Genomic DNA, 21,335 nt, shown 5'->3' on the forward strand with positions numbered 1-21,335 from the left:
GGTCACATCGCCCAACTCAATTCACTAGTTCTCAAGCAGACAGAGACTCAGCCGATTCGATAGTTCTGGCAGCCTGTGGCTCTGCAGGACGTAACCTGGCACAGAAAAGTCTTTATTTACACTGAGCATCAGAACGTTGTGTCATGTTACAGCCTTGTTCCAAAATAGAATTTCTTTTATTTATTTAAATGAAGTTTTTGATTTTTAAAAAGATTTGTTCACTTTGACATTATTTTGTGTTGAATTTTGAAGAAAATAAATTTTTTAGGTTTCAGAAAAAAGCTGTGAAACTTTGTGGATGCTGTGAATAAAGCACGTTTCTACCTTCAGGATCTGATCTGGTCTCATTTAGCAGAATGGAACCAACAGACTGTTTTTAAGAGTTGAACAATCTTAAACCTTTTACACTGGACACTTTCACCACCTCCATCACCACCGGGTCGTTTTGTTCTACAAATACAAGATGAAGCACATCTCACATAAGAGGGAGCTGCTGGGTTTAAACTGTCAACCGTCATCTTTACTCAATCAGACGCTGCCTTCTCTGTGTACATTTTGATAAACTGATAACTGCTCCGTCAGAGAACTGGAAACGATTATGACTTCACAATGTACCGTTCTAGATAACGCTCAGCCTCGTGGACATTGGCTGGATGACGACTTGGGGGACGGCTCAGAGAGCAGGACGTACTTATAAAGCCAGAAGAACTCAGGTGGAGGAGTTGGACCTGGTCTCTGTGTCAGTGAGTGTCAGTCTAGTTCAGGAAACAGAAGACAACTCCTCCCTCCTGTCGGCAGCGAACAGGTGAGATTTCATTTCTTCTTTTCTCCTGGGCTTAGTTGATGCTAAATAAAAAGGTGTGCATGTGTCAATGAGCAGAGGACCTTAAAACATATGGACTTCATGTAAACTGTTCAATATCTGTGTCTCTGCATGTGACGTGGACATGTCTCCAGCGGGCTGCATTCTTAGTCCTGATCCAGGTGTTAAATGCTGATTGATAAAGAATCAGCATCATGTCCACTGTGTCTACAGTTATTTGTTGATGTGTGACATGAACCCAGGCCCCCCCGCACCACCCTCCTATCCATTTAGAGTTCCTTTTTCCTTCCTCAACATGGACCAGTCAACATGTGGGTACCTGTGGGTGAATCTCTAATGCTGGAAGAATGTGAAAATGATTTCATGCTCACAGACTTCACCTCAGTGAACTGGATCATCACTCACTACTGAAAGTGTTGTTTGAGGGAGTCATGTGGAGGTTGGTCCTGACTGTCAGTCTGCTCTGCTGGAGCTCCGAGGGCAAAGTGACCTGCAAAAACAACATGAACGATGAGGTGGACTGGTGAGAGTTGATATTTACACAGTTACATTTATATTAAATTCAGTCATTTATCAGACGCTTTTATTCAAAGAGACTTTCAGTGAAGGAGACGAACGTTAAAGAGCTGCTGCACATTGTCAGTGTTCATCGTCACATCACTCAGAACAGTGTTGAACCTCTTTAATTCCTCATTCTTGAACAAGTCCTCGTACAAACCAGCTCCTGTTTAACGGAGCCTGACTCCTGATAAACTCTTCTTCATAATGGACCCAGAGGTTTGTCCCAGTTGGTCATGTCCGTGTTCTTCTTCAGTCCCTGTGTGTTGTACTAACTTCTCTTTTTTCTACTTCATCAACAGGTTCATAATTTACAAGGCGCCCAACAGTGTGAAATCTCTTTACGTTGATTCAGAGTCGAAGACGCCGAAGACGTTTACCGACATCGATGACGTTAAAGATGTTCTAGCAAACAGTTTACAGCAGCTCTTTAAGCCAATCAGGAAGATGGTGAGGATCACCTCAGAGCTGCAGCCCCCTTTTTCAATTCTCTCTAAAATAAATTATACTTTAATGGTTTACTCTCTAAAATAAAATATACTCTTTACTCTTAATACTTCTGTTTAATGGTCATCGTGCCCTCTACACAGCCCTCGTCAGTTAAAATCAGTCTAGACACCGACTCTCAGCTCAGCTTTAACTCTTTGTCCTATTAGAAAACTAGTTGTATTGTGTGTTGTCAGTCGTTTCTATCCGCTGTAGGTTTGAGGATCCAGGGATCCAGTGGACTACTGACTGTTTTATTCTCTCTGTTCTGCATCATTTAAAGCCAAACAACTTTGGATTCATTAGCTACAGTGATCAACCTCCAGGCAGTAACGCCGCCTGCACATTTGGCCACAGTAAAGGTAGGCAGAGGAAGCATCTCTCCTACTGACAACATATCTTTGAGTCTGGTAGCAGCAGATGTAACCTGGGGACAAACTGTTCCTCCTTTTTCTAGGAGTCGTGATGATGGAGAAGGACAAAACTGGACTCTGGCTCCTCCACAGCACACCACAGTTTCCTTTCAGAAGAGATCAGAACAGGTTCTGGCCCAAAAGTGGGAATAAAAATGCTCAGACATTTATCTGTGTAACGTTTCCCTACGACCAGTTCAAACTTATAGGTACGAGCTCGGTTTTCAAGATGGAATCTTTGTGTTTGAATTGAATGTTACTGTAACAGGTCATGTGGTCTTCAGGTCAACACCTGCAGGACATCAGAGCTTTCCCGTTTGAACATGACGTTCCAGAGGACTTTCATAAAGAACTTCAAGACACTGTAAAGTGGGAACCATCACCTCCATCCCCACCATCACCTCCACCCCCTGTTTTGAAGCCACTGACGTCGGATGGTGGACAGACGTTTTATAGTATTGCTAAAAATGTGGTAAAAGGTAAAAAATCAGCATTTTACTGACAGAACACGATATTTACACGTGACAGAGATGCTGTAACGTACCACATTTATCCAACAGGACCAAAGACAGGAAGCAAACGGGGCAGAGATGAAGGTAAGATGAAACATCAAGATGGAGGTTTGGTTTTTAATTTGTTTCCTACGGTTCGACTCAGGAGAACATTTCCCTGTTTTAAAAGATCTCTCTGCACAAGCAGCTCTACCAATTCAAACCTTTCTAACCTGTGCTATGTAAACCAAAACAAAACAAGCTGCATTTAATCCAAAGTTAACCTCCAGCAGGTCCTGGTCTGTTGGCCCAGACACCATTTTACAGTATTTTACAGTGTTTTATAGTATTTTAAATTATTTTATAGTATTTTACAGTGTTGTAGGTTTAGCAGACAGAGGACGGGTCAGGATTTAAACAGTCTTTATAATCTGACTCTTTCCCTGTTGTCGTTCTTGCAGAAGGAGATCTTTACGTCAGTATTGCCAAGAGCGTCAAGAGTGATCTGAACGTTCAGACCTGGCAGTGCAACAAGGATCAAGTTGCATCTTATTGCGATGACACATACAAAGTTTACAATGTCAGATCTGTAAAGACTGGGTCTACACCGGGTAACTGGAAGTGTGGTAATGATCATTCTAAATGGTGTGTGACTACAGATGAAACCAAACCTTGGACCTGCATCGCTGATGTAAACAGAGCATCTACTCAGTTTAAGAGGCGTGGGGGGGCGCTGTGCATTAATGACAAGGAGATAATGAATATATTTAAAAAAATTGTGGAGAAGAGAGAAGAGTGTTCAGGTCCAGGAAAAACAGATGTAAAGATGGATGTTGACTCCGACGATGATGCTGAGTTGTGTTCAGACTGAATAAGTTTCACCCTGACAACAACTTCACTGTAAACTCTGCTTTTCTCTGTTGAATTAGAAATTCATACTGTACATTAATGGTCCCCGACCAATCAGAAACAAGGAGTGTTCATGTCATCTAAAGACTGTTGATGTGTTGAACTGTGAAATAAAATGTGGCACAAACACTTGTCGTCCTCTTCTCGTTATGATCTCTCTCAGTGTTCTCATGAAACAGGACAATAACCACGTGCTGTTTGTTGACAGGTTCATACTTCTGCAGTTTTTTCTAACATTTTGGACCAAGGTGTGTGATTATTATTACATTTTTATTAGTCATTATTTAAAAAAGAAGCACCAAGCTGGCATCTTTCTTCGGATCATTACTTAGGACCAAAGTATCAGCAGTTACTACACGTCGAGTTAAAAATGGGAGTTCATGTTTGAACCATTTGATCGATCACAGCTGTTCTCATCTGGATTCTGGCAGTTGGAGAGTCAGACACAGACTCTAACTGGAACTGGAAGAATAAAGTAAAGTTTGAATATTTGCATTGATCCCTGTGTAACAGACAGCAGAGCAGCTCCAGAGTCTGACACTAGAGGGCAGCACCTGACTAACAGATTATTGACATACATCATATAGTTCACTGTAAAAAAGATAAAGAACTGAGTTATAAAAGCTATAAAACTGTTTAAATGAGAGAAGACACAGAGACAAAGAGAGGGATGTAAGGCCTGGATTTAACAGGTGATTCCTGCTGGTGGACGATGTGATGTGATAACAACATGAATTAGAAATAAATAAATGAATTAGAAATAAATCATTTAGACTAAATGGTTTTAAAAAAAGTGTAAATGAAATTTAGAAGAACTGATGAATGAAAGCAGAATTCTATCAGTAAAACAGTAAAAACCTTTAATGTGAAGGCTGTGGGGCTTTTACTGTGAAATATCCACCGGAAGTGCTGACGATGCTTCACTCGTCACTTTATTGTCAAAACACGTGTTTATTAAAAAAAATAAATTATTTCAATTTGACCCGGGAAGTAAGTACTTCAGTAGTAGTAGTAGTAGTAGTAGTAGTAGTAGTAGTAGTAGTAGTAGTAGTAGTACCATCAGCTACACATTTAAACTGTTTTAATGTGATTGGCTGTCTCTGCGCAACAGACTGAAACAGCCAATCAGAGCAGAGAACACGGTCTCCACGGTAACCATTGTTGTTTGGGGAAGTGGAGCTTCAGTCAAAGGTCGAAGGAGAGTCGGTGAGTTTATTATGGGATAGATCATATTTATATATATAAGGTTATTATGGGATAGATCATATTTATATATATAAGGTTATTATGGGATAGATCATATTTATATATAAAGTTATTATGGGATAGATCATATTTATATATATATAAGGTTATTATGGGATAGATCATTTTTATATATAAGGTTATTATGGGATAGATCATATTTATATATAAGGTTATTATGGGATAGATCATATTTATATATAAGGTTATTATGGGATAGATCATATTTATATATAAAGTTATTATGGGATAGATCATATTTATATATAAGGTTATTATGGGATAGATCATATTTATATATATAAGGTTATTATGGGATAGATCATATTTATATATAAGGTTATTATGGGATAGATCATATTTATATATATAAAGTTATTATGGGATAGATCATATTTATATATAAGGTTATTATGGGATAGATCATATTTATATATAAGGTTATTATGGGATAGATCATATTTATATATAAGGTTATTATGGGATAGATCATATTTATATATAAGGTTATTATGGGATAGATCATATTTATATATAAGGTTATTATGGGATAGATCATATTTATATATAAGGTTATTATGGGATAGATCATATTTATATATAAGGTTATTATGGGATAGATCATATTATATATTAAGGTTATTATGGGATAGATCATATTTATATATAAGGTTATTATGGGATAGATCATATTTATATATAAGTTATTATGGGATAGATCATATTTATATATAAGGTTATTATGGGATAGATCATATTTATATATAAGGTTATTATGGGATAGATCATATTTATATATAAAGTTATTATGGGATAGATCATATTTATATAAGGTTATTATGGGATAGATCATATTTATATATATAAGGTTATTATGGGATAGATCATATTTATATATAAGGTTATTATGGGATAGATCATATTTATATATAAGGTATTATGGGATAGATCTATTTATATATATAAGGTTATTATGGGATAGATCATATTTATATATAAGGTTATTATGGGATAGATCATATTTATATATAAGGTTATTATGGGATAGATCATATTTATATATATAAGGTTATTATGGGATAGATCATATTTATATATATAAAGTTATTATGGGATAGATCATATTTATATATAAGTTTATTATGGGATAGATCATATTTATATATATAAGGTTATTATGGGATAGATCATATTTATATAAAGTTATTATGGGATAGATCATATTTATATATAAGGTTATTATGGGATAGATCATATTTATATAAGGTTATTATGGGATAGATCATATTTATATATATAAGGTTATTATGGGATAGATCATATTTATATATAAGGTTATTATGGGATAGATCATATTTATATATAAAGTTATTATGGGATAGATCATATTTATATATATATAAAGTTATTATGGGATAGATCATATTTATATATATAAGGTTATTATGGGATAGATCATATTTATATATATAAGGTTATTATGGGATAGATCATATTTATATATAAGGTTATTATGGGATAGATCATATTTATATATAAGGTTATTATGGGATAGATCATATTTAAAATAATATTATTATTTATTACAGTAAAAAAAATCCACCTTGTATAAACCACTGAATGTTATACTTACAATTGCTGTGCAATTTTTTTATCCACCTTCATACTGATATATGTACATATGACTGTTACCTTTTTTGTGTACCCTACCTCATTTGACCTGCACCCCCTGCTGCTATTGTTGAAATTGTTCTTTATTTATGTTATATTTAAGTATGCTGCACCAACAGTGTACATGTATATAATGCATATTGTATATATGAACAGTGACAATAAAAGGCTGTTATTCATTCATTCATACTGAAGCAAAAGTAGTTGTACAAGTGTTTTAGCTACAAGTCCAGCAGCCAAATGTATAACTCAGTAAAAGTACTAAAGTATTAAGTAATAAGTAGTAGTAATAGTAGTAGTAGTAGTAATATTCCAATGTACTCTTGTATGGAGACATTTCTTGAGCTGGGACTTTGCTTTGAATGTTTCTCCCTGACTCAGTGTTCTACCTGTGAACAAACTCCCTTTGGATAAAAGGTTCTGACTAAATGTACTAATGTAGTAATAAGAAACCGTTGTGCATCATATAACAAGTAACCAGCTGTCAGATACAGTAATGGTACTGGGAAATGGAAATACTCAAAGTACCAAAACAAAAACGTTCTTTCCTCCGTCAGACACGTTGAGGTCAGAGATGCCGGGGACGTCCAGACACGACCGAGAGATGGCGGTCAACGCCAAACGTCAGCTGTCGGAGGCTTCAGACCCGGTGGAGAAACTCAGGCTGCAGTGTCTGGCCAGAGGATCGTCTGGGATCAAAGGTCTGGGCAGGTGAGCTGCTCACGTTCACTGCACCTGAGCAGTTGTGACGTGTAACCCTGAGCTGCTCAGTAACTGTTCAAATGAGTGACTACGTTCACCGTCTGTCCATGGTGACGTGAGCTGGTCTCCTCAGGCTGCCGAGTTCACCTGTGGTCCAGTGAAATCAGCACGATGTGAGTAGTAGTGAGAAGTTTCTTCAGATGGAGCTGAGAGAGCTGTGAAGTGTCAGGAAGCAGAAATCAGACGGAAACATTTAGACACTTTGAGTCTCTGGACTCTGGGAGGCGCTGCAGGACCCTTCTGCACTTGTTCACCTGTTGCTCTGAATTCCTGCATCTTAGATTCCAGCTGCTGTTTTTTCTGTGATGTTCACTCGAGGACTGTTGTGTTCTCTACACTGACTTTTGTTACTGTAGACTGACTTGTTTTCGTTTGTTGGGGACTACTTTCAGCAGTGGATGAATCTTCAGTTTGGTGGCAGTGATCAAACTAACCTCAGTCAGTGTCTTTGGTCCTTTAAGGTGCAGAAAACCATGATCCACACAGTGAAGTTAGGAAGAGAGACTCGTCTGTTGGAGTGTGTGCAGGACATTTGATGACCAGAAGACAAACGAGCGGAACAGAAAATGACTAAATGTGCAGATCGGTGTGTGATGATGTTCAGACTCGTCTTTCATCTACAGGAGGTTGTGGTTATGGAAAAAGTGACGGAGATGATGTGGACAGATTAGTGAGTGTGACCTGCAGATGACACCATGAACCCTCAGGTTCAACTGTCTGAGTGTAGGAGCTGCAGCCGCCCACAATACGCAAACCTGTTTTCATGTTTTAGTTTTACCAGTTTTAAAGGAGAAGAGTGTGAAGCATGAGTTGATTGAACATCAGAAGGTCACAGTTTAACAAAGGTTGGATCAATACAAGAATGATGTGTTAGGTTTAGAAGACCGTCACAGTTTATAGAGTTCCATCACACCAGATGTAAAGGAACTAATGACGGTAGCTGTACTGGATAAAGTTCCTGCTAATCACTTGGTCAGGACTTGAACCTGAGACTCAAGTTGATTTGGACAGTGACACATGTCTCTGTGCAGCAGAAACACAGTTTCAAGCTGAGCTTGACGTGCAGACTGTCGCCTTTCATTTAAAACTCGTTCCTGCAGGTCTACGTAGCCACTGCACGTGGTGGTTACGTTTGTAATTTGACCACTGAAGGTGTTTTCACTCTAATGTCAATGTTCTAGTGTCTCTCTAGCAGGTTTTAATAGGTTTTTATCCGCTTGTCCAAATGAATATGTAATTCCTACATAGCTGTGTCATCATTGTAAATCAGTGTGTGTGATGAAGATGGAAACTGTCCCGATACTTGTGGACCTGACTGTTTGTACTGGAGCTTGTTTGTGCACGATGGTTAGGATGTTAGTTGTGAGCTGAGGTTGGTGTTTTCCTGTCAAACATGAACTGTGCTTGGTGCTGCGCTCGGCGGCTGCAGGATGTTGTGCTGTGTGTTGGTTTATTGTCACATAATAGCGTGTTGTTGCTGATTCTGTGGTTTTGTTTGCTAATGTTCAGCTATGAACTGCAACTCTGCACCTACACCGACCCTGTCAGGCCATTAATACTCAGGTTCAGAGTAACTGAAGTACTAGTATTTGCACTTGATGATGTTCACTGTGTTTTTCTAACCACTGCAGAAACTGTTTACTTTGACTCATCAAATGACTTTGACGCCTTGTCACAGGTTAATCAGCTAAAAGAGAGTAAAGCAGTAATTGAATTAGAGTTCCAGCTCCACAGCGATTATCACATAATCTAACAGAATGTCATCGTATCATTCTGCTGAAGAAAAGGTGCTTTTGTCTGTAAGTACTTTAAGTACATACATTTAGCTGATTATACCTCCTTATTATATTCATTTAATATTGAAACAAAAGGAGGTGAATATATGTGAACCTCTGTAGATGGAGCCAGACTCTCAGTCTGAGGGTCTGTTAATAGACCAACTATAGGAAGTCAAGATCTTTGTCCCCAGTGTTTTCTGATGTTAACAGACGTGGTAGTGACACAGAGACGTAGAGACAGCAGCTCTGAGGCTTCAGGCTAAGTGCTAACGTGCTGTAGGTGTAACGCTAATAAATAAAGGGAATCAGCACAATGATAAGAGTGTGGTACTGTACCAGGAGTGAAGGTGAACAGGTCAAACTGAATATTTCCTGTTACCAGAACAACCTGTAGACTACAAAGTAAAATAAAGACTCATTTCATGGGTCGACCACCACCTGTCCAGGTGGAGAAAGTGATGTTGGGTGAAGTCACGCTGTGTTTATCTTTCCAGGACTTTTAAAATAATGGACGATGACAACAGCCGCTCCCTGGACTTCAAGGAGTTCGTGAAGGGGTTAAATGACTACGGGATCCTGATGGACAAGCAGGAGGCCACGGCGGTCTTCGCACAGTTCGACCGGGACGGGAGCGGGAGCATCGACTTTGACGAGTTCCTCATCACTCTTAGGGTAAATACTCTGACCTGCCCCCGTGCAGCCGAGGGCTGTCTCACCTGTCCTAACCTCCGTCATCTGTTCCGTGCAGCCGCCCATGTCTCAGGCCAGGAAGGAGGTGGTCATGCAGGCGTTTCGGAAGCTGGACAAGACGGGTGATGGGGTGATCACCATCGAAGACCTGAGGGGGGTTTACAACGCCAAGTCCCACCCCAAGTATCAGAACGGGGAGTGGACAGAGGAACAGGTGTTCAGGAAATTCCTGGACAACTTTGACTCTCCGTACGACAAAGACGGCCAGGTAAACCCTGGTTTACAGGGACTTCCAGGTGTCAGCTGACTGCTGCAGGTGGTTTCACTCATACGCTGCTCAGTAAATGTCACATCTGATCATTTCACTGTAAATATTCTTGCTGTTGCTCTCTGAAGGTGACCCAGGAAGAATTTATGAATTATTATGCTGGTGTGAGTGCGTCCATCGATACGGACGTCTACTTTATTGTGATGATGAGAAATGCCTGGAAACTCTGACTTAGCATCCTGGTAAACAACTTCACCGTACGGGTGGTGGTGTGAGGGCGGAGGGCACTTTTCATTTCATTTCAGCTCCTACAGGGAGTCTCCTCTTCTTTTCTTCTGTACAGTAGATTGTCTGGTTTTTAGTTTCTAAATGCACCAAAAAGATAACGTGAGATGTTTCTGCTTCCTGTCTATTCTCTTTAATTGGAGCAGGTTGATTCCTCCAAACCTTCTTCTTCTTGTTCAATAACACCTAAATCATTCTCTTCAGATTCTGGACTAACTCACACAAGTCTGCTTCTCCTCTCTCACTGTTTTCATCCAAATATGAAGCTAAAAGAAAAGATTCACATACTAAATGATCAAGTTGATCCCCATTTACACCGACTGTTTAATAAATGGATGGTGTTTTGTAGTATTATAGACTTAAAACAGCACAATCACCCAGTATCTTCAGCAGCCAGGTCTGTTTACAGGTTGTGACTTTTCAGTTTGACTGAGCGTCGGCTTATATCTGACCGACAGCAGAAGTAGATTCATGCAAATAATTTATTTTAAAGGCTTATTGTTAAAGAGAGAGTGCCACAAACCTGAAGTCACACTGATGTAACATCATCACACGCTAAAGTTAAATGTTCGGTTTAGGTGAAAGAAACACGAAGCTCCTGACAAACACATTTTTTCTAATACACACACATATATATATATATATATATATATATATATATATATATATATATATATATATATATATATATATATATATATATATATGTATATACACACATTCTGGCGGCAGTGAACATACAGATCCTGAAAGTTCTTGGATTCTGGTTCATCTCCATGTTTTAAAAAAGAAGAATAACAAGAGGAATAATATTAGCATCTGAAACTGGTCTGATGTATCATCACTGTCAGTTTCCTTTTTCTCTTTCAGACATGTTAATGCTTTATTTTCTCCAGCTACAAACATTTGATGAAATCATTTCTGAACCTCTTCGTCTCTACCAGCTGCTGTCGGTTCACGGTATCTCAACATATTCTTTTCTGCTCGTTCACGTCGTAGTAAAACTCCACGGACTCAAACACTGATGCTGTCTCATTCTGACCGTCGTCACGCTGCGAGCCAACACTAACATGTTTCCTGTGATCAACAGGTGACCAAGGAAGAGTTTGACAACTACTACAGTGGAGTCAGCGCCTCCATCGACAGCGACGTCTACTTTATTCTAATGATGAAAAACGCCTGGAAACTCTGAATCAACTCTGAGTGACACTGTTAGTCTGAGGAAACGCCACATGGCCTTTAAACAATGATGAGGATGTTTTTATAAGTCTAAATAATAAGAATTGTAGCTAATTGTAAATGTTAATGTTCAAATGACAGTTTAAAGAGTGGTTTTAATCTGTTTGTCTTAGTTTGTAGTTAGTCTTGTTGTAATGTAGCTGAACACAAGGCGGCAGTTTAATTCCCATTTTTCTACTTTATTGTACGTTAACATGATAGATGATAGAAACCCTTGGTTATAAATAAAGACATTTCCATAAAGTATATACAGCGTATTAAGTACAGAGGAATGAAACTTTCATTGAGAACTAACGAGTGAACATTCTGTGTATTTGTTGCTGTGAGGAAACATGAGGTGAACGTTGTGTCTGATATTTTAAGCAGCAGCGTTGTGTTTGTCGCCTCCATGACAACGATTAGACCGCAAACAGAAACAGTGAGGTCAGGTAGCTGCAGCAACACGCCCAACAACTCACCTGATACTGGATGGAGTGTGGGGCTGAACATTTTACTGGGTAATACTGAGGAGAGCCTGGTGTTCAGCTCTCTAACAGTCTCAGTGCAGAGTTCAGATATAAGCAGCTTTTTTTAAAGGAACTCTGGTGTTCTTCTATGTTTTACTGTCATACAGGATGATGAAAAATTAATTTACAGTCATGTGACAAATGAAGAGCGATACCACACGCACGTTTCTAATAGGACGACTTCAGAAGCTATTCTGAGGTCTTGTGGTGAAACGCCTACATGTTTTCTATAATCTGTCATTTTTACATAAGGGAAGTTCTTGTGGTCCCCCGTGTGACTCTAAGGGCTGTTCAGGAAGTTCCAGAGGTCACTTAAGTGGTTGTTGTGGTTCTTTCTGAGCTCCTATCTTTTAGGTAGTTCTGCCGGTCATTTAGGAGATGGTGACTTCCTAAACCTGTGTTAGGGATTCTTTAGGTGTGGTCTCAGGACAGGACAGACCCTAATGAGCATTGGAAACCTATTAGAGACTTGTGATCTTAACTTAGCAGGTACAGGATCTTGGTTGTTCTGGTCCTTGGGGTCTTAATGTTTAGAGAATATATGGGTCATTTAATTCAGCCTAGTGGTTTTTGAAAATGTTCCAGGTGACTCTAGTTTTCCTTGTGACTGAAGAAGTTCCAGATGTTCCTGGTTGGTTTACTCCTGTTTTAGATCTTAGTCATTAGAGAGAATCTGTTGGTTCCTTTTGGAGGTCCAGTCAGTGAAGATTGTCAGTGTCCATTAGGTGGTTCTGGGGCTCTTTAGGTGGTTGTAGAAGTCACTGAGTTTAGCTGTGCCTTATGTGGTTCCAGGTGCTGTAGAGGTTGATGTTCTGGTCATTAAAAATGTTTTACTGGGACATCGGTGGTTGTTGTGGTCCTTTTGGAGATCTTAGTCAACCAGGAGACTGAAGTCCTGTAAGTGGTTCTAGTTGTCACTGCAGCGGTTCTAAGTGGTTCAAGGGCCAAAAGTGTGTGGTGCTTGTTTAGTAGATCTACTGTCCTTACCGTTCTAGTGGTCCTCAACAACAACATGACTACACAGCTTCACCCACGGGAGACGGTGTAGTGATGTTGGACAGTGCTCTTTACATTTGAAGGATCCACGAAGAGTGTTACTAATAGATTCACTTTCATTTGTCACACAAGTGTAAAAATCTAAACCATGCTGTAGATTTGAAGATTACCTTCCAGACAGCCTGCAGAATCATCTAACTCACTACAGTTTAGACTTTAGTCTGAGAAATGTAATCCACTGTACATCCAGCTAAAAGACGAACTAACCCTTTAAGTAATGTGCAGTCTGTAAGTCGTAGTACGTCCCTATAACACTGGTTTGGAGTAAAACATAGAGAAACACTGGTGCGATCCTCTTAGGTTCCTCCAACACCCATCTCTGGACTAGTCCAGATGACTGTGTGGAGGTGTGTCAGTATACAAACAATGAGACAGTATAAAATAGAATACACAGATTCAGTAGCATCAACATACTAAAACACTCGGGGTCAATAGACAGATATTATCAAAGGCTAAAGGAGACATTCTGGACTCAGGTGAGTCAAAATCTTCAGGTTTTTAAAAACCTGTTTATCTAACGTCAGCTGCATTTTAAATGTATGGAAGTTACAGTGACTCCAGCTTCATCATACATGTGAAGAATTATGTGTCATTTCATTTGGTTTTCTCTTTTTGGTGCTGTTTAAATGAAGCTACATCCCCTTGTAGCCACTAATAGGACCTGCTATTTCCACATTTATAGGTTAAACACACACTTTCAATACTTCTACATAACTACTGTATGCTGCAGTAGCGGTGCTCTCACCTGCGTTTCAGGTGTTGTATTCAACCATAAACCAAAAAACGATTCATCATCTAGGACAAAGTGAGCATCTGTAAAAGCTCAGATAGAAAGTGGTCTGACAGATGCTGGAGAAGCAGAGATGAGGCTTTTGGCCAAAGTCACCTGTTTCCAAAGTGCACGGCCTTCAACTCCCGGATGAAGGCCTCAAGCTAAAACTCACTGGTGTGAAAATGAAGTTCTTTTGTAATCTGAGTAAACTTGTTCCCATCCGTAGACGTCAACAGCTAAACAAGCAGAAAGAACAGCACTATTGTTATTTCAGATTTAACTCTTTGGGGCCTGGGTGTGACCCACTGCTCTAGTGGATCCTGAAGTATAATTCTCAGCAGTTTGATAAAGCCAGGTTCTGGTCCCGTGCGTCTGTTCCGGCTCCTCTTTGTCCTGATCTATTTGATCTGATAGAAGCTGGACATGGTGACGTACGCCTCCTCCTGCTGATGGACTCCAAACACCTTGGCCTGGTTTCCTCCTTCGCTGCGTTCGGGCTGAGGGGAACGTCCACCGCTGTGCTGCAGCATGTTGATGGGGGATGGACTGGTGCTCTGCAGAGTCTCCTCTGCATCAGAGGAGCTCAGCAGGGCAGAGAGCTCCAGCTCCTCAGTGCTGACACTGGTGGTGCTCCTGCAGTCGGAGCTCTGGGTGGAGCTGGGGTTGTTTGATCGAGTCTCATCTGCAGCAGCTGGATTCGCTGAAGGCTCTGCCTCCTCACCTGGCTCTTCTTCGGTTTTCTCCACTGGGTAGACTTTAAGGGCACTGAACACCTCTGGTTTGAAGTTCAGCAGAAGGCCCTGCTACACCAGACAAAGTTTAAGTATTAAAGTTGCCAACAGGTTCTGCAAACCACTCTGTGATTAACAGGACGATCCTCGCAAAATCTACAGGTCTAACTGAAACCTTTGTAGTGAAACATCATCGTGCTGAGAATAACTATTTATGCTACTAACTTACTACTACGTGGAGACTCCCGTTAACCTCTATCGACTCCTTCACAAGGAAAAATAAACCTGTTCGTTCTGCATCGCAGCAGAATGTACCCGTGGGCTGATGGGTTCATTGGTTAAAGGGTCCAGTACAGAGAAGGTTTAGATATATTACTACTGACTAGGGCTAACCTGTTAGCATCCAGCTAATGAAACTAGTTCTCCAGCTCACCCACTCAGTGGTCTCTATATCATTTTCATCATCATCATCAAATGTGCATTTGGGTTGCTACGATGACCTTCAGTCTATGAGATACTCAGTGACAGCCCAATGAGCCTAACTCACTACGTCACCAACACTTGTACAGAACACGGATTTCACTGAGCTCAGTTTAGGTTCAAATCAGATCTTTCAGGGAAGAATTGTGTTCATGGTTAAATGAGGCCTCCTGTGTGTTGGTGACTCACTTTATTTGGCTTGCAGATCTGCACCAGGGTGTGTTTAGGATGCGGGATGCTCGGCCACATGTAGGTGAATATTCTGTGCAGGAAAGAAAGACGACACGTTAATATATGAAATGTGTGATGTCACTGAATTTCTATGAAGGAAGCAGAGTCGCCGTACTTGTTTTTCCAGAGGAAAACAGCGCTGAAGGCCACCACCACCGAGGAGACGAGACACACGATCAGGATGTAGCCCTTCTGACGTTCATCTGTCTGTTGTTTGACTTTCTCTTCTGTAAAAAAGGAAGAAGGACTGAGATTAATTTAGACTTGTGGGTTGGAGTAAAGTCAAATGTGTTGAAGCTGACTCACCACCGACACCAGCAGGAGTAATGAAACTGTAGGTTTCACTCCACTCACTCCAGCTGCCCTGCAGGTAATTAATCGGTATCGCTCGCACCTTGACACGATACTCTGCGTCTCTCTGGATGCTCTTCATGTCGATCTTCATACTGTCTGATGCCGACAAGTTCTGAGTCTGTGGCCAAACGTGAAAACGGTGAGAAATCCAGTCGTTGCTGAAACATTTCAGAGGCTAACTGTAATCAGATTACTCTACCATTTCACTGCCTGTGGTGCAGATGTGCAGCTGGAAGAGCTGGTTTTCTATTTTCAGGTACTCATTGTGATACGGAGTCTGAATAGAAATGACTGCCTGGTTAGAGTCCAGGTTGAAAAGGACTCTCTTCACGTAAGGACTTCTTGGTTTCACTGCAGAGACACGAGAGAAAACAGAAAACTGCCTGATTCAAAGTGAAGATTAAAGGGAAACAGCAATGATTTCATTGTTGATGATCTGGTGGTGCCATTAGATTTGCTCGAACTGAAGGATCTTTGATTTCAGAAAGAACTGCTGAGGTTCAACTGAGCGGGTCATCTGAACGTTCTGATGGGTTCATTTCTCTGTCGAGTCACGAACGGAGGGAAAGGTTGAAGAGCGTCAACACATCAACAAACGAGTGAAGATGAACGGAGTTTACAACAGAGAAAAACATCACTGATGTTGGAGGATCTGGACACACTGAGGCAGAAGCAGAGCACTGTGGAATCTGAGGTACGGGCTGGTGAGGAATGTGCACATTAGTAGTATTAGACAAACACCTGCTTCTTATTCGAATATTCTATTTTAACATGCTGCTGAGTTCTATTTCTGAGTCAGGAAAGCTGCCGTTTACCTATTTTCCTCAGGTCGATCTTTTTGTTAATGCTGCCTCCTCCCTTTAAGGTCACAGTCAGATTGAAGTCAACGAAAACCGGTGCAGTGAAGCCGATCGAGTCGCCAACACCCTCCAAACACACGTCCTGTTCTCTGCTGTAGTCAGTGTAGCTGTGAACAGAGGAACAGTGGTGAATATGCTCCGAACTCCAGGACAGTCCTATGAGGCATTTCAAACGTTTTACCACAGGTGCATCTTCTCTATGCTGTCGCTCTCGTCGTCTTCATCATCCTCGTTGTGGTTTTGGCCTCCAAGCAGCCGACAGGTCAGATTGTTTCCTTCGGTGGTGATGTCAGAGGTGCAGGTTATTGTGGGATCTGAGGGGAAACAGGTTTAACACTTAATATCAGAGCAGGGTTTTAAAGGCAGCACAGTAACAGTCAGACAGGAGACACTCGAAGTGTGAGTGTCTCCTCAGCACGAGAAGCAAACAGACAATAGTTCAGGGCAGATTCTAAATATACATTTGCTTACTCAACAGGACACGATAACATCTCACAGGTGACTGTTCCGCTTCAGCCGTTCTCCCACACACACACACACACACACACACACACACACACACACACACACACACACACACACACACACCAGCAGTCAGTGCAGTGTTTACTTCACCGTCATGAAGACGAGGATCAGAGACAATTACTGGAACTCGGCTTTTATCAGTTCGGTTTTCCAGCGTCCAGCCGCTCAGACTAAAGCAGCAGCTGTTTACTGTGATCACATCACAAGAACAGGTGTCTTATGGTGTTTTAAGGTGTACTTTAACTAGATAACGAATAACAACATTATTCATTAATTAGTAAAACACCTGGAGAAATCTAAGCTGCACTACACTGTTAGAAACCACTTATTTATTGGAAAGTTAACAACAAACTAACTCTGACTCACAATATTCTCAGTTAACCCATAAGCAGTTCAGTTCACTCAGAGCTCAGAGGTCAGAGCTGCAGAGGAACCAACCAGGAGCCGTCAGAGGGTCTCGGCCCTCATCACTGGAGCATCAATGGGAGAGTTTCCAGCTCATTCAGTTAAATACTAAACACAACAACGCAGGACACTGCTGAACGTGCACTCACTGTGAGTTTGTGCGTGCGGTTGCAGGAATGTGCCCAGGAAACATAAACACAGTTCCAGCACGGCCCCATCCCAGCAACAACACTGGTATAGCTCAGGCTCAAATCTAACAGCAGTTCAATGGATGGATATGGCTATTTTCTGGAATACAGTTTTCATACTTGGTTAAAGTTGATTAATTCAGATATGTTAAAGGCTGCAGAAGCTGCTGTTTTCTGTTATTCACTGATGAAAATGTGTTCTTCAGGCTGGAAATCTGACGTCAGCCGCTGAAATATTTCAAGATTAACTTCTGACTCATTTCAAGCAAAATGCAAACGAGGATCTGAAACAATGAAAACACCAGTGCAACATTCACTGATCTCTGTCTTTGTCTCTGCCCAACATGTTAACAGTTCACAAACAGACAGTTCTTACCCATGTCAGTGTCTCTGTCTCCACTCTGAGCCCGAGTTCCAGCCAGAAGCAGCAGCAGCAGCAGCAGCAGCAGAGCCATCCTGCAGCTAGACACCATCTCCTCACAGCTGCTCAGACTAACTCACCTGGTTGTCTGCACACTCATCGCCCTGCAGCCTCACCAGCTGAGAGCTTTTCTTGTCAGAGAGGAAGGAGGAGTGGCCAGCAGGCAGCGGAAGGGGTGGTGGTGGGTTAGTCGAGGATGTTCTGTAACTGAGAAAACATGTTCAGCAGCAGGTTCTGTGCAGGAAGACGTTATTGGACAGTTAACCCTGTCAGTGCTGAACAAAGCAGAGAAACCATCCAGACATGATTAGAACCCTGGTTATAGCTACTGTAGGTTATTGTCTTCCATCACAGTCGGACACAGTCAGAGAGCAGCTGGTGAACAGTAGACACTAAAGAGCAGAGGTTTCCCTCAGGAGCTCGATCGGGAGCTAAAAGAGGTGTCCGCAGCTCGTTCCTGACGACCCCCCAGTGGCTAAAAACCTATTAATCCTGCTTAAAGATGCTGGTTCCACACAGCCCAATCCCTTTACTTAATGAGACTGTATCGGGAGAACGGGAACAGATGTGTGTAACTGTAAAATGATCACATCATAAACCGTTTCTCTCAGCCACAGAGAAATCAGCGTCCGTTCCTCTTCAGTCCACCGACCATTAATCAGGAGTCAGATCAAACCTGCAGCAGCTCGGTGCTGCCCCTGAATGAGACCAGGACTAAGAAGGATAATTTGGGAGAGAAAACTTCTTTTCCAGCATGTCCCACAGTGTGTAGTGGGCATAAAGACTCAACTGCAGAAACACAAACTTCATGACAGTGGCCTCTCTAAAAACAGCCCGTCAGATCCTGACTGTGGTGCTGTGCCTCCACCCTCTGCTCCTAAACTACATCTGACCACTTCACCAACTCCTCTGGAGTCTGTTCCAGCACCTTTAATAAGGGAAAAACAACGTGCATGTGTCTGAGCAAGAACAAATGTGAAGTTTAGTGCAAACTGTGCGACAGAGCTGCAGCCTGACATGAGTCTTCCTCCTTGTCAAACCTAACCAGTAACCTACAAACCACTTCCCGTCTGCTCACTGATCTGGTTTGTTTTCAAATGAGGCCAGTATGTACACGTGTCTTAGTTTACTATGAGCTGCAAACTCTCAGCCTCGAGCGACCCTGACACAACAGCAGGACATGTGACTGCACGTCTATCACCTGTGCACAACAGCAACAATGAGCTGCTGCGACACGCACTCATGTTCTGCAGCACGGCCACGCGTCAGCTTCAGCCGCTGTCCTTTCTGGCCCTGATATTTCTTCTGCCAGTTTTCAGTTTCATTTTGGCGTCTGATCAGCCTGTGAGACGGGAGTCGAAGCGTCCCGCTGCACATGTGCATTAATCACCCGTCTGCCCCTGTTCCATCAGCTGCTGCTTTACTGTGTGTCTGTTTTCTCAGGAGCTGCACAGCCAGGAGGCCTCAGTGTGGTTTGCACCGTTTCCTTTTCTCTGTGTTTCAGGTAGGCACAGAAACATGTGTTTTCTGTTGGGAAGCAGAGCATGCTGGGAAACCGTGCTGCAGTACCTGCTGCCTCGACCTGAGCTGGAGCTTCTACAGAAATATCTACACAGACAGAGAGAGATTAGCTTAAACAGCAGAGAAGCATGTAGTAAAAAGTGAAAGTGATCAGTCGCCAGCTGAGCAGGAGCAGGAGTAACATACTCATGCTGAGCGGAGGTAGCACATCATGAATAGTGACAGACGTCCATTAGATTCAGTCGCTCTGTGCAGTCAGTCCAAGCTGACACCTGTCAGAGCTTGGACTAACGTCCTGCATCCTCCTGGAAATGTCAGAAATGACTTGATTTGCTAACAGAAAGTCTGAACTGAAGTTTGACCTGATGCGTATCTGCTGTGTTCAGGCTGTGAAGAAGAAGAAGAGCTGTTTAGACAGTTGAGGCAGAACATGTGTGGCAGTCGTGGGTGGAGATGAGGCCCGGTGGGTACGAGGGCTGGGGGTTGGCGGGGCGTCGAGCTTTCGAGTGTGTCTGTGGGCGGCAGCTGCGGTTAACGAGCAGCGTCTCCGGCTTTTAGGAGAAAATCATGGAAGGAAAGAGATTTAGTTTGTCTTCTACATTACAAGGACAACGAGGAACCCGCCTGTGTCTGTGAAGGGTTAAAGATCCTGCTGCACTCTGCTCTCTGCTGCAACTTATCTGGGAGGAGAAGCTCACCCCCGCCCCCGCCAAACCACACGCCTCAGGTTCCTATCTCCGCTCAACATCGCAAAACATCTTCAGCTGTGGTTTGATGCGTTTGGTCGCCTCCCTCTCTGCCACCGATGGGAATCTGGAGCCACCTGTTTACACTCAGTGTGGTTCTGGATCCTGGTGGGTTCAAGATCCTGGGAGAAGAGCGGGAGGGACGATCACAGGGGCCACTGCACACCACTGTCACCTGCATGTACTCAACACAGAACATACCGTACTTATTATCAGGGAGACCCATCTGGTTTCATCGTCTGAGTTTTGGCAGAGGTTAGAAGAAGTATTTACCTGAGTAAAAGTAGGAATACCACAGTGTCAAATACTACAGAGTACACAGGTGAAAGTCCTGAAGGGTTCTCAGCAAACTGCAGCTAAAATAACTATTGTGTGAAGATGAAAATGAGTTCTGTGCCTCTGAGCTGTGGTGGAAGATGATGATACTCTGATGATACTATCACATACTGTAAGCATTATCACCTGTGTGAAGGTGTCAAAGTAAAAGTACTTTTTCTGCAGAACAAGTTACTACATGAATTATTGGATCAGTGCTTCAGCAGCTGTTTCTGGTTTTTAGGCTAAATGTTTATAATAAGTATTAAAAAGTAAATGAATCGGATGAAGTCACGAGTCTCTACAGAAGAACTAAAGGTCGGTACTTGAGTAAAGGTAAAGTACTTAGTTACATTTGACTTTCCAGACTTTGTCTGCAGCTCAAAACACCTTGTGGCCGTACCAGTGAAGCACCTGCAGAAACCTGTGCTGCAGCTTTAAAGGCCAGTTGTTGTTGCTGCTGAAGACTAAACTGCTCCCTGCTCACGACGTCCTTCCCATACGGACAGACCTACACACCAGCTATTTCTGTCTCCATCTTTACACCTACACCCATAGCATGAAACCACAGTGTAACATGTCGTGGTGCTGAATCTGAGTGAAGCC

At 41.8% G+C, this 21,335-nt stretch overlaps 3 protein-coding genes across 8 annotated transcripts; 2 read left to right on the top strand and 1 right to left on the bottom strand.

Moving 5' to 3' along the window:
* The first annotated feature begins 709 nt into the window (after window positions 1-709).
* Window positions 710-3,799, top strand: LOC113158093 (plancitoxin-1-like). Of its 3 annotated transcripts, none has more exons than XM_026353779.2 (8): window positions 710-805; window positions 958-1,346; window positions 1,684-1,831; window positions 2,151-2,229; window positions 2,325-2,489; window positions 2,565-2,759; window positions 2,841-2,876; window positions 3,233-3,799. In XM_026353779.2, the coding sequence occupies exons 2-8, from the start codon at window positions 1,255-1,257 to the stop codon at window positions 3,640-3,642; spliced, it is 1,125 nt and encodes a 374-aa protein (XP_026209564.1). In that variant the 5' UTR covers window positions 710-805; window positions 958-1,254; the 3' UTR covers window positions 3,643-3,799. The 3 variants fall into 3 exon arrangements, with proteins under 3 accessions (XP_026209564.1, XP_026209565.1, XP_026209563.1); XM_026353780.2 differs by having other exon boundaries at window positions 1,097-1,346; XM_026353778.2 differs by having other exon boundaries at window positions 1,197-1,346.
* Window positions 3,800-4,854: 1,055 nt separating this feature from the next.
* capslb (calcyphosine-like b) lies at window positions 4,855-12,935 on the top strand. 3 transcript variants are annotated; one of them, XM_026354666.1, is made up of 6 exons: window positions 4,855-4,886; window positions 7,154-7,307; window positions 9,631-9,808; window positions 9,885-10,094; window positions 10,223-10,336; window positions 11,470-11,601. In XM_026354666.1, the coding sequence occupies exons 2-5, from the start codon at window positions 7,171-7,173 to the stop codon at window positions 10,322-10,324; spliced, it is 627 nt and encodes a 208-aa protein (XP_026210451.1). In that variant the 5' UTR covers window positions 4,855-4,886; window positions 7,154-7,170; the 3' UTR covers window positions 10,325-10,336; window positions 11,470-11,601. The 3 variants fall into 3 exon arrangements, with proteins under 3 accessions (XP_026210451.1, XP_026210452.1, XP_026210450.1); XM_026354667.1 differs by lacking the exon at window positions 10,223-10,336 and having other exon boundaries at window positions 11,470-12,935; XM_026354665.1 differs by lacking the exon at window positions 11,470-11,601 and having other exon boundaries at window positions 10,223-10,990.
* Window positions 11,777-20,877, bottom strand: il7r (interleukin 7 receptor). Of its 2 annotated transcripts, none has more exons than XM_026354662.1 (8): window positions 18,103-20,877; window positions 16,790-16,922; window positions 16,564-16,715; window positions 15,948-16,099; window positions 15,701-15,866; window positions 15,510-15,621; window positions 15,353-15,425; window positions 11,777-14,755 (listed from the first exon to the last, which is right to left on the bottom strand). In XM_026354662.1, exons 1-8 carry the CDS (start codon window positions 18,197-18,199, stop codon window positions 14,351-14,353), a joined length of 1,290 nt encoding a protein of 429 aa, XP_026210447.1. In that variant the 5' UTR covers window positions 18,200-20,877; the 3' UTR covers window positions 11,777-14,350. The 2 variants fall into 2 exon arrangements, with proteins under 2 accessions (XP_026210447.1, XP_026210448.1); XM_026354663.1 differs by having other exon boundaries at window positions 11,777-14,752; window positions 18,103-20,874.
* Window positions 20,878-21,335: the final 458 nt, after the last annotated feature.

The sequence above is a fragment of the Anabas testudineus genome, chromosome 12, assembly GCF_900324465.2.
Source record: "Anabas testudineus chromosome 12, fAnaTes1.2, whole genome shotgun sequence".
NCBI lineage: Eukaryota > Metazoa > Chordata > Actinopteri > Anabantiformes > Anabantidae > Anabas > Anabas testudineus.